The sequence below is a fragment of the Lacerta agilis genome, chromosome 5 (genome assembly GCF_009819535.1).
Source record: "Lacerta agilis isolate rLacAgi1 chromosome 5, rLacAgi1.pri, whole genome shotgun sequence".
In the NCBI taxonomy this organism is placed as follows: Eukaryota; Metazoa; Chordata; class Lepidosauria; order Squamata; family Lacertidae; genus Lacerta; species Lacerta agilis.
In genome coordinates this window covers 68,849,211-68,862,693 of record NC_046316.1, presented here as the reverse complement: position 1 = coordinate 68,862,693, position 13,483 = coordinate 68,849,211, and the positions used below count along the sequence as shown (strand labels likewise).

General features: G+C 40.6%; 1 protein-coding gene across 1 annotated transcript in view; it reads left to right on the top strand.

Moving 5' to 3' along the window:
* The window catches only part of DNER (delta/notch like EGF repeat containing), a 105,727-nt gene extending 97,061 nt beyond the window's left edge, over window positions 1–8,666 (top strand). The window contains exons 11-13 of the mRNA XM_033150337.1: window positions 2,930–3,061; window positions 6,176–6,422; window positions 7,586–8,666. Coding sequence (XP_033006228.1) covers window positions 2,930–3,061; window positions 6,176–6,422; window positions 7,586–7,697 — 491 coding nt within the window. The 3' untranslated portion in view covers window positions 7,698–8,666. The remainder of the gene's footprint in view (window positions 1–2,929; window positions 3,062–6,175; window positions 6,423–7,585) is intronic.
* Window positions 8,667–13,483: the final 4,817 nt, after the last annotated feature.

Genomic DNA, 13,483 nt, shown 5'->3' with positions numbered 1-13,483 from the left:
AAACAAAACAAAACCTTTCAGTAGCACCTTAGAGACCAACTAAGTTTGTTCTTGGTTTGAGCTTTCGTGTGAATAAGTGTGCATGCACACGAAAGCTCATACCAAGAACAAACTTAGTTGGTCTCTAAGGTGCTACTGGAAGGATTTTTTTTTAAATCAACATCTTGAAACTTGGGGACAGCAGGAGAGGGTTTCTTATATCTCCCTGGCCATGTTGGTGAAAAGAGAGGCTTATTCAGACTCTCAACAGCTTGATCACAAGGAGCTTGTGGAGCTTGAGGTGCTGGCTATTGCTGTTCCACAGTGTGTGAATCTCTTTCCAGCTAGAAAGACATATTAACATCAGGAGGAGCTTTAACAGGTGCCCTAATGCATGACCTGAGTTCACAGAGCTGCTGTACTATTTACTTAGCACAAGCCCTGAAAGTAGTGTCTGAAAACCCACTGCTGAAATGTATATGCTGATCAATGACAACAGAGACTACATATTTCAAACAGTTTACAGGTTGCTGTTTTTTTCCCCTCCTTCAGGCTTCCTTTTAATAAGCACTCTCTTTAAAAACACAAAGATAAGGAACAATGTATGATAAGATAGTAAGTTCCAGCTCTGCACTGTAGCAAGCTGAGAACAAGACCTGCAGGATTTAAAACAGTTACAGGAATCATATGGAAGAGGATAGGGGGAAGATATTGTCATGTATTCATTCTAATTTTAAGACCGCATATATAATGCATCACTTAACACAGTTTGTTTCTCATATATTATATCTCCCTTGAAGGCTGTATCCCCTTCATTCAAGGTGAAAATGTTTAACACTATTGCAATCCGGAATAAATGCCATACTGTGATTCTCTTATAACTACAGTGAATTAAAGCGCTCTGTGTCTAGAAAACACATTCCATGATCTCTTAGTACAGAATAGGGAGTCTTAATTTATACTGCAAATGTTCTCATTTGTTCACACCATCTAAGTATCTAAAGCATGATAAAATAGAGTATTTTCCACAGTGGAATAGCTCTTTTCAGCCATTTATTCTTGCAATCCTGTCTTAATCCATAAATTTTACATTAGATCAATCTCAGTAACAAAGCAAGAGAAGCAGGTTTCTCAGGATCCCTCTGTTACTTTTACAGAACGGCATTCCTGCCATTAGTGGGGGAGAATTTGCTGAAAGAGACTTGGGATAGACTCATCCAAGGGGGAATGAGAAGGTGAACATGAGTTAAAAGAGAGCTTTGAAAATGGTCCATTTAGTAGGCAAGCAGTTTAAGATAACCTTGTGAGCATGAATGTATAGCAAGAGAGAGAGAGAGTCTGTGCCAATTAATTTGGGTGCTATTGAATTTAGCTTTGACAGAAGAGCTGTTAATATTGGTTAGAAGTGATTTGAAATTGCGGCTTTCAGAAGTAAAATGTGTAGCTAATTAGAACTTGGCAAGGTAAACAGCTGCTAAACCATTACTTATTCAATATCTTCCTGAAACAATATGGCATTTGCTAACAATATTTGAAAAGGCAACATGCTAATTGAATGGTGCTAAATAAACCAGGTTAGCATCATGTAATCTATACCAGTAAAGTGAAGACATTTCACTCTCTCTGCTTTTTCTGAATGCCTTGAAGGGATAGCCAGCTTTGGGATTCTTGCAAGCCAATTTATTCTCCAGAAGTGGTTTGGGGGCAAGAAATGTATTCTGCTGCACAAAGAGTGGTATATGAGGATAGGCTGTCACAGACAGCTGGGGCGTTACATTCAAAACCCAAAAATGAATGTTTACATTACAGTGGTACCTCGGGTTACATACTTAATTGGTTCCGGGGTGCCGTTCATAACCCAAAAAGTACGTAACCTGAACGGCGATATCGCGCATGCACAGACCTCGCAGAACGCTTCTGCGCATGTGCGGACCGTGTAGGGGACGAAAAACACTTCCGGGTTACAGGAGTACGTAACCCGAAAAAACGTAACCCGAAGTGGACATAACCCGAGGTACGACTGTACATGCAAAACCCAGAAAGAAGTGTGGAATACCTCTGTTTTGCATTGTTTTCTGCAAAACCTTTTCTTTTCCTTACAAGTGACAAACTGGACATCCTTTAAAGGTCAAATATCCCATGCCCCATTAGTGAGTTCCCAATTAGTCCAGTCCTTCAGTGCTTAAATTGTTTCTGCAGATAGAAGCTGCACACTTCACCCCTTCTCCCTAAGTCACCCCATGAGTCTGATACATTCCTTTTTTAACAGCCCTATTTTTTATCACTAAGAAGTCTATAGTATCAAATTGTGTTTTCATAAAAGCAAGAGTAAACAAAGGGTTTACCCACTACTAGTTCATACTCACGCAGGGATCACCAGCTTTAAAGTGGCCCTACTTGTTAGATATTATTTAAGATTTTATTCTATAGACATGTAAGAGCATTTTTTTAAAATCCTGGGTGTTTCTAATCTTGAGAAAACATGAGCATCTTCAACTTCATGTACAGCGTTCCAGTAGCAAAGCAAGACCTTTCTTCGATTCATGTGGTTGCAATGATCTAATTCCAGCCACTTATTGCTGAAGTTTGATTGCTTTGTATGCAGATATGCTGCCCTGCATCAGTTTGTGTTTTGGTTGCTTTTTAAATACTGTTCATTCCTGTGCAATCCTGAAGAGACCTTATTCCATTGTTTTAATAATAAGTAGCATGCAGTGAGTGTGGTTGCAGTTAAGAACTGCTTGCAGAAAAATGTAATTTTCTCCTTACAAGGAGCCCATAATCTGTTGTATCATAGATAATATGACTGCTTAAGTTAATTTTTTGAGAGTAAGTTACACTAACATGTTGATAATAATCAACTGCAGTGTCTGCAGTCGAAAGGGATGAAGGCATTCCATTTTGCTTTCATATCTGCAACACATAACTATATTTCTTTCCTTGTTTTAAGGTGAAGAGTGTGACATTAATATAAATGACTGTGAGAGTAACCCCTGTCATCATGGTGGAATGTGCATAGACCAACCCAATGGGTATACTTGCCATTGTCCACGTGGATGGGTTGGGGCAAATTGTGAAATACGTAAGTATTTATTCCCATTTGGTTTTATTAATTAACCAAGTCTAAGACGGTCATTGGGATGTGGGTGGCACTGTGGTCTAAACCACTGAGCCTCTTGGGCTTGCAAATCAGGTCGGCGATTTGAATCCCCGCGACGGGGTGAGCTCCCGTTGCTCCGTCCCAGCTCCTGTCAACCTAGCAGTTCGAAAGCACACCAAAAAGTACAAGTAGATAAATAGGTACCACTCCGGTGGGAAGGTAAACGGTGTTTCCATGCGCTGCTCTGGCTTGCCAGAAGTGGCTTAGTCATGCTAGCCACATGACCCGGAAAAACTGTCTGTTGACAAACGTCGTCTCCCTCGGCCAGTGAAGGGAGATGAGCACCGCAACCCCAGAGTCATCTGTGACTGGACTTAACTGGCAGGGGTCCTTTACCTTTACCTTTATGATGGTCATTGTTCACCATAGGACATGTTAATTATTTTCTTTTCCAGTACAGTCTCTGGTTTTTGCAAATTTTGAATTATATTGGCTTGGGTCCTAAGGTAAGTTAAAGCAGTTAATAGAACAAAACTATTCTCCCCATTTGCTCCTCCCTGCAGCATCCCTTACACCTATCCCACATTACTCTGGAAAGCCCTATAACCCTCCAGAAGCTCTTCAGGGCTCACAGGTGACTGAAAGAAGAACGAAGGAATGGAAAACTTTCATTCTATCCATTTCCTCAGCATCTTAATCTTGTGCATGTCTGTTCAAAGTGGGTCCTATTAAATCCAGTGGGATTTACTCCCATGTAAGGGCATATGGGATTAACTATCTTAGAATGCAAGCCATTATTTTAATACGTACTGGAAGTAATCAAGAGGATTTTTTTTTTTTAGTTGAAAAACAGGATGCTACATATATAAATAAAATAAAGGCATAAGGTCTGCTGAAAGAAGAAAAAAGTAATGACTAAAATAGGCATGCATACTTAATTGAGGGAACAATCCATGTGTGAGTGACAGCCTCTTTAGGTGGTAGACAATAGGCTGTCTGGCAGATGGATTTAATATCCTGAGACATGCAGTAATCCTTTACAAATGCATTCCATGCAGTGCCTACATATTATAATAATATGTAATTTAATGGCTTTCTATGAAAGGCCTAGATTGTTGGAACCATATGCTTTTATTACTTGCTGTCGATTATGTGGTATGATAACAAATATCTCAGAGTGATACTTTGATTCCAGAATTGTAAAGGAGCTTGGTTGCAGGTGCAGGTTATAAACAATGATGCAATATAGCACTCACCTTAGTTCTGACACACAGAAGGAACAAGTGAGATTTGAGCAAAATATAATTCAGTTTATGCTTGTTTGAAGAAATCCACACCTGTGCCAGGGACGGGGAACTTGTGGCCCTCCAGATGTTGGTGAACTCCAGATTCCATCGGCCCCAGCCAGGGATGTTGGGAGTTGTAGTCTAGCAACATGTAGAGGGCCACAGGTTCCTCATCCCTAGATTAAGGAAATGTGTTCACCATCCTGAGGGACCACAAAAACAGAGGAAACCATTGACTGGTACCAAAGGATAGCATGGAACCTCTTTATGGATTCATGTAATGGACAGTATGAGCTAATAACAAATGACGTAAACAAATGTTGATAAAATTTAGGATAGGAACTGGTTTAAAAATATAAGATACCATTCTAGTGTTAAACATTTGGGCTTGAGAATTAGTACAGACTTGCAAGACTTGTGTAAGATTGATCATGTTACTTTACAGAAAAATGCAAAACCAAGAGATGGGAGAGTGCTTCCAGTTCACTGCTTGGGAGAATAAATATTATAAAAATTAATGTGCTCTTCAGGGTTTTATTTGTATTTCAGAATTTGTTAGTGCCAAAGTGGTGGTGGCATAATTGCAAAAGAAAATAGATACTTTTCTTTGGCAAGGAAAGAATCCATGAGTATCCCAGGTGAGGCCTGGGTATTCCAGATATACGTTGTTACACTGAAACACTGGGAATAATTTAGCGCATGGTTTGATATAAAATAAAGCTATAGCAGGCCAATGGAAGAGCATTGTAAAGGCAAATATTAACTTTCAATGGATGCTTAAGGGAGTCAGGAAAAAATGTTATATTGGGGGAGGGTTGATTGCTATATAATTAACATCTGTTTGGAAACCTGGAACCTTTGTCAGCATGTTTTAGCACCCAAAACACTTTCATTAGCTTTTGGAATAGAAGACAAAAGGTTTAAATTGGAGGGGTGACTGAAATTTCCAACTGTGGAAGGAAAATAAGCTAGAAACCTCTCAGGATTGGCAGCAAATACAAACGTCTGAGCATGTGAAATGCAAAATGAAGAAAGTGCCATCTTTCTTGATCAGTAGAGAATACAGGAAACACTTGGAGGCAGAGGCAGAAGGAACTTTTGAAAATGAAACCTTTTGTGGCCAGCTGGAAGGGGATTCAACTTTCCTTCAACTTCCAGTTCTGCCTCTGCCACCAGCGAGTTAAGAGAGGCAGGCACCTTGCTTCTGTATTTCTGCACCTTTCTGTATCTGTTCTGTCAGGAATAACCATTGGCAGTGGGAACCAAGTGTGAGGTTAATGGTAGAAAGGATCTGTTTTGCAATAGTTTCACACCTTCTAACTTCAATCTTTATGCAACTCCATTAAAAGTACAAATATATATGGTGGGAGTGAATGTGCCATTACCCCCTTAAAGGTAAAGGGACCCCTGACCATCAGGTCCAGTCGTGTCCGACTCTGGGGTTGCGGCGCTCATCTCGCTTTATAGGCCAAGGGAGCCGGCGTTTGTCCGCAGACAGCTTCCGGGTCATGTGGCCAGCATGACAAAGCCGCTTCTGGCGAACCAGAGCAGCGCACGGAAACGCCGTTTACCTTCCCGCTGGAGCGGTCCCTATTTATCTACTTGCACTTTGATGTGCTTTCGAACTGCTAGGTGGGCAGGAGCTGGGACCGAGCAACGGGAGCTCACCCCGTGGCAGGGATTCGAACCGCCGACCTTCTGATCAGCAAGCCCTAGACTCTGTGGTTTAACCCACAGCGCCACCTGGGTCCCTCATTACCCCCTTACTGTACAATTAATCAACAATGTCCATTATATTTCTTGCTTTTAGATTTACAGTGGAAGTCTGGGCACATGGCAGAGAGCCTGACAAACATGCCACGACATTCTCTCTACATCATAATCGGAGCCCTATGCGTTGCGTTTGTGCTGATGCTGATCATCCTAATTGTGGGGATTTGTCGCATCAGCCGGATCGAATATCAAGGCTCGTCCAGGCCAGCGTACGAGGAATTCTACAACTGCAGGAGCATTGACAGTGAATTCAGCAGCGCTATTGCCTCCATCAGGCACGCCAGGTTGGTTTGGAGTAAAGGGGAAAATATACAGATGAAACTCGAAAAATTAGAATATCATGGAAAAGTTCATTTATGTAAGCAATTGTTTTCATTAGCTACTGGAGTTTAATATATGAGATAGACTCATGACATGCAAAGCGAGATATGTGAAGCCTTTGCTTGTTATAATTGTGATGATTATGGCATGCAGCTGATGAAAACCCCAAAGCTGAAATTGTTAATTTGGGGTTCTCCTCAGCTGTACACCATAATCATCACAATTATAACAAGCAAAGGCTTGACATATCTCGCTTTGCATGTCATGAGTCTGTCTCATATATTAAACTCCAGTAGCTTTGAAAACAATTGCTTACATAAATGAACCTTTCCACGATATTCTAATTTTTCGAGTTTCACCTGTAGGCCTGGTTGTAACCTAGAGATGTAATAAGGCATTGATTTCCAATCTGACCCGTGTTTGTTGCATGCGGCACTGCTTCCGCTGTGCCAGTTTTCTTTCTTTCTTTCTTTCTTTCTTTCTTTCTTTCTTTCTTTCTTTCTTTCTTTCTGGAATGTAGGAACATAGGAGCTTAGCTATATGTTGCCAGTTTATATAGTCAACAGCACCCTAATAGCAAAACCTGTCCTGGATTGTACCATATCAGACTGCAGGTGGAGAGTTGTGCATTAGAATGGTCTCCCACAAAGAAAGATTCCCCGCACCCATCCATAGGAAAATGCCCTACCAAGGAGCAGGCGAAGCTGAAACCTCATCTTTAATGTACTTTTTTTTTTTGTATGCATAGGGACTAAAGGAAGGGTATTCAGACATTCAGTAATTCCCAGTCCTACCTGTGACCAGAAGTGTTACCATCTAGGAAAAATGTCACTATCTGGTGGTTCTGCTGATTGCATAAGTTTGCATTCTATGAGTTCACTAAATTTAGGTCCTTATTTCATGCATACTTGGCACTTGACTACATATTTCAAATGAAGCTTGAAGTTTCTTTGATATTCTTTGATATTCTTTGATATTTCTTTGATATTCTTTGATATTTCTTTGATATTCTTTGATATTCTTTGATATGTTGGGACAGTGGGTTACTGCGACAAGTGTAAATGTTCAACCAATCTGCAATTCCACTAAATCCTTCTTTTCCTTTTTTTGTGTGTGGGGGGGTTAGGTTTGGAAAGAAATCTCGACCTGCAATGTATGATGCAACTCCAATTGCTTATGAAGATTACAGTCCTGACGACAAACCCTTGGTCACACTGATTAAAACAAAAGATTTGTAATCTACTTCAGGTCTTTTCTTCTTTTTTGGATTATTTTTCAAAAGGATGGGCTACCGAATTAATTCAAATATTTTTAAGACGGAAGAAAGTATAAGAAATTTAAAATGTTTAGCTGCTCCAGAATTTTCTGTAGATTATTTAAGAACAAGTTTTCTGCAGCTTTTAGTTGGGGAAAAATATTTTAAAACTGAATTTGTGAAGTTCATGGTTTTCCTTTTAATGTACTTTCAGCTTTAGGAAACTCTAATCTTAACAATAGTGTGTGCTTTTACCAAACTCAGATGATGAACCTTTGTGGTTATTACAGACAGAATGCAATATGTTAAGCAATGACATAACAGTTCCAGTATTCTCAGTAGACTTAGGAAAAATGTAAAACTTGATATATCCATTACAGAAAAAAATGAAGTCTAAAATGTTTGTGTTTGTGAAAAGGAATCTAGTAAAAAATATTATTCTTAAACTGAATGAATTAGCTTTCTCCCTGTTTTGTGCATGGATAACTAACCTATTTCTGCATTATGTTACTGAAACTTTTGCTGAAACATTCTCTTGAGTTGATGTTTGTCATTTTTTGTAATAGTATTCAAGGTAAGCTTTGTAAAAAAACGATCAATTGAAGTGCCTATTAAGGCAAACAAAGGATTGACCCTGCTGCCTTTGAAGTGAGCGGATGATATAATTTCCATTGATTTCACAGTGTTCAGGATCAGGCCTTTATATTGGATCTATATTTTTCTTTACAAAGTCAAGTTTTTTATAGTGCGAGTAAGCAAACCCTAATTTGAATTGTTTGTCTCTCAAATGTTGTTACTGTACAGTATTATTTTTGTTTCAATATTGTGCATTTCACATAGTGTATCTTATTTATGCGTGTGTGTGTTTTTGTGGCTCTATTTGATTGCTGATGTGCTTCAAAATTCTTGCTTATTTTGAAGAATATTGAATAAATGTGATCAATTCAAGTTGGCAGCTGATCTTGTTTTGCCTTCAGCTGATGTTAAAGGATGGAGTTCTTTTAACCACTTTTTGAGGAGTGCCCTTGAATCTGAGCCATCATAATATAAACCTGCTGTGGCATTTCTAGAGTGCTTTCACATGTGACACTAAGAACGCTTTTGTATGGTGCTGATGCGGTTGGTGTGGCTTATTGTATGACAGCAGCCACATGGCACAAATCCTATCTTCTCAAAGCCATTCATTACAGATGGACAACTATCATTTTCTGCCATAGTGTCCAGCTTTCCTCCTTGTACATGATTGCACTGAACTGTGGGCATAGTATTTTGTAAGGGCACCAATATATGTACCATTCGCCGTCTTCATATATTAAAAGTAGTTGGGCTCAGGTTTGTCATGACTGGAGGACCTTGGGGCAGCTGAAGGCTTCTTCCCACCTTCCTGCTTTATTGCTTCAGCTTCATACTCTTCCGCTCACTGAAGGGGAAAACAAGCAGCTGAGATGGGTACAGCAACAATGGCCACTTGATTAGATGAAACCTTCTCAGGGTGAACCGTGGGAATGCTAGGCAACAGCACTATCTACAGTGCACTTTCAAGTCTGCTGAGGGTGAAAGTTTGTGAAAGTGTTGGATTAGGAGGACCTGAATTCAGCAATCAAGTTCATGTGGTGGCTTTCACCTAGTCATTGACCCTGTCTTCCAGGGCCCAGCTATATGTGACACTTAAAAAATACTATCCCCACAGTTCAGTGCATCATGTACACCAGGGATAGTGATGGGAGTCCAACTCCCATCAGCCCCAGCCAGTATGGCCAATGGATAGGGATGGTGGGAGTTGTAGGGGGCTAGAGGTTCATTGCTTTTCAGGAAGGATTTTAAAACAAAATTAATTCATATTTCATCTAAAGTGAAAAATAAATATTGCAGGAAATTAATATGGAAAAACAAGCAGCATTGGGCTTGTTCCCTGGTGCTAGACTTGGGGCTCACTCAGACTTGTGCCTGGAAAGTGTGGCACAAAAATGTCTGCATGAGCCTCCCTCTGGAAAGGGAGTTGGGAAATCTGTTGGGTTTAAGCAACTTTACATGCCTCCAGTCAGCAGAGGGCAGGGATGAGACTAATAGGGAGGAATACACTTTGTGGTTTCCTGCCAAAGCCCAAAGTCCCATCCCTACGTCTTCATTGCCTTCACCCTCTTCTCTCTCTCCTGCTTGAGGCAGCCATGAGAACTAGCTTAGAATCTAACTAGGTTAGAATCCTTGTGGTTATGAAGAAGTTGTAGATAAATGACTCCTTTCCTTTACCATAAGACCAACTATTTTTTTGTTTTTAAAATTATGCTAGCGATGTGTGAACGAAACAGAAAGAGTGGTGGTGGGACTGGGTAACTCCAGGTAGCCCCAGCTTCTAAGCTTTTAACTCTGCTATGAATACCAAGAATCTTTATGTTAATCCTGCTGTTGCATTTCCATGTTTGAGAAGTTGAACAGAGCAGCCACCTAAAGCAGAGGAGCCACTCTGCTTCAAAAACAGAGCAGTGATTATTCTGTGGGAAAGCATCTTGTTCCTTTCTGACCTTGGACAGAGATGTTCTGAGACTTCCTTTTGATGAGCCCCAAAGCCATTCACAGTGATGCCATTTCATCCCCTTGGTTTGCTGAGCCTGAAAGCAACGTGTGGCTTCTGCTTTGTGTGTTTTTCTTTTCACAGCATGAGCAGGATGCTTGATATCACAGCAGCCAGATAGCCTGTGAATTCTGTAGCAGAACAAACAAGCCCTGAAATCCCACTCTCTGCCTTTCTTCTTCCTTGTTCTTTTCATGTATGTTCCTCCAAAATATGTAAGACACAGCCTTCGGGTTATCAAAGGACACCCACACCCACACCTCAGTGCAAAGACAAAGGTGATCTAGTGCTGCATTGAATTTTCATAAAGTTCCATTTTCACTGCAAAAGTTGATGTTGCTTCTGTAAAAAATACTTGCCGTTCCCCTTCAGCTCTTTTGTACTGTTGTTCCCCATATTAGGGTATGGGAAGCCTTTGACCCTCCAGGACCCTCCAGATGTTGCTGAACTCCCATCAGGCCCCAGGAAGCATGGCCAGTGGCCAGGGATGATGGGAGTTGTAATTCAGTGACATCTGGAGGGCCACCAGTTTCCCGCTACTACTGTAAGCCTACATCTCTTTCAGTGCCATTTTTAAAAAAACAATAAATGGATTCTATCTTGCATGATCTCAGCTAGGGAATTTGTGGAATCCAAATTCACCACCTTTTCCACAGATGGCAAGTGGAGTGTTCAGTTGCTTTATTTTTCAAGTGGGTATGGCAAATTCCACTGCCATATTTGTCAGGAGATCACTGTGAACAGAACAGTGGTTCTTTCCTTCCTTTTAAAAACATGCCATCTCAAATGTTTTGTGCTACCCACAATGCTCTGGATCAGGGGTTAGCAACCTTTTTCAGCTGTGGGCCGGTCTACCGTCCCTCAGACCATGTGGTGGGCTGGACTATATTTTGAAAAAATAATAATAAATGAACGAATTCCTATGTCCCACAAATAACCCAGAGGTGCATTTTAAATAAAAGCACACATTCTACTCATGTAAAAACATGCTGATTCCTGGACCGTCTGTGGGCCGGATTGAGAAGGCGATTGGGCCGCATCTGGCCCCTGGGCCATAGGTTGCCTACCCCTGCTCTGGATGCAGCATTTTGGGGGCAATCTGTACCAGCAACTGTCCCCTCGCAAGCAGGTGCAGAAATCTCTGCCAGTTCAAATCTGTTGTCAATACTCCAATGTGTAGTAATAACAAAAAGGGGGCATTCTGAGGGCACATTGGGAGAGCCTTTGTATCTACAGTCCCCCTATTCTGCTATGCCACCAGAATGGAGGGAAATACGCAAGCACTGGAGCTGGCATTCTTATTTTCCTTCTGGCTTCCCAACCCCCTTTCACCATGGGAAAAGGTGCCTGACTGGGAACAGGCTGTGTTTGCAACACCACACAGCTGATCTGTAGATGTGTCGCTTCCGGTTCAGAGTCTCCATATCACAAGCACTTTGTGGGCAAGAGCTGTACAATGACAATGGTTGCCTTGTTTTGGAATTCTCCGTAGTCATAATTATGTCCTAAACTGACCTATGTCCTCATATGGAGCTCACTGGTAGAACACACGTATTGCATACAGTAATTTTCAGGTTCACTCTCTGGCAACACCAGCAAGGGCTGGGAGAGGCTCCTGTCCAAAACTCAAGAGAGCCACTGCCAGTCAGTAGACAAAACTGCTGGAGAGGCCAGTGGTCTGGGTCGAAATAAATCAGTTTGCTATATTTCTAGATAATTCTGCCCCAAATTTACAAACTGAACTGCCTAAGTTTAACAAAATATGTGAGTAACTTGCTATATTTATAATGGTTGTTGTTGTAGGGCTGTCACTTAAAAACCAGGTATTACAGCTGCTCATTCTGACTGCTGATAGAATTATGATGACATTTCCCCCAAATGATTTAAAACCTAGCAGTTGAGCAGGCAATTCAGCATTCAAGATACAGACAATGCTTAGGTCAAGATAATCGGCAGCCCTGCATCTTCTCTATTCAGTCGTTTCCCCATTCATTCATACTGCTGCCATATGCAATTCACATGGTGTTTATTAATCACTTAAATCAAGAGAGATAGCCAGGCTCAAGCTGTTTGCCCTTGAAATATTTTCTCCTCTTCCAAAATGACTGGGAGCTTACTGTACTTATTCAAGAGTGAACAAGTAAGGACCTAGGACCTTTGTAACTGACTGCGGGATTTATTAGTTGGTGTTTGCCAGGGCTGAAGCCTAGAATTATAAACAGGTTGCAAAGCCAAGTCCTGAACCCATCACAAAGTTATGTGGGTATTATAGATGTATGTGTATATTACACACACAGAGAGAGAAACACACACACAATATTCAATTAAGGAACAACATACCTTGTAAGAAGGCAGTAGAGACAGAGAGAGGAAACAACCATTCTACCCATTAGTTAAGTTCAATAAAAATGCCTGAGGTTTTTTTTTTAAACTTAATTGACCACTCTGAAATTAAGCAAAGAGGTGTCCATTATGGGAAGAAGTATGTGTACTACTTCTATTAATAAGATTGCCAATTTCTTGCTCCTGGAAGGTACATTTACTCAGAGGCATCAATAGAGGGTACAGATGCAAAGCACCCTTCTGAAATGTGCCCTTCTTTTATTTATTAAATCTGTCTGTAAATCTCAGGGCAGGTCACAACATAAAATTACAAGATAAAAACATAAAATACATAATGGAAACAACAACAAAACAACAACAACAACCCAATAAACCACCCTCCTCACTAACTGAAACCATATTCATATAGTTTGGCTATTCCTATCTGTACACCAGCTGTGATGTGAGAAGGTTTGGAAAGATCAAAGTTAGGAGACTGAAATTAAATCAATTGTGTCCTTCTAAAATAGCTTTTCACCTGTGCTGTTAATTTCTGCATCTGCTGCTGATGAACATGCCACATACATTGTTAATTTAGTATAAATAATTACTCCTACAGTATTGCTACTATTAAATGTAATATTTCTGCCTACCTGTGATTGAAGCCATTAGTTTGCTGGAAAATAAATTATTACTTACTGGGATTGGATCTTCTCTTTCTGTGGAATGCCTGAGTGATGATTGTGTCACCTTGTCTCTGCTGTTGAAGATAATCTCATTTCAGCCTGCCATTCACAGGTGGTCCTTAATGCTTTTAAAAACAAATTGACAAACTGTTCTGTTAATTGATGCAACCTACAAGTTGCCTTTCTATT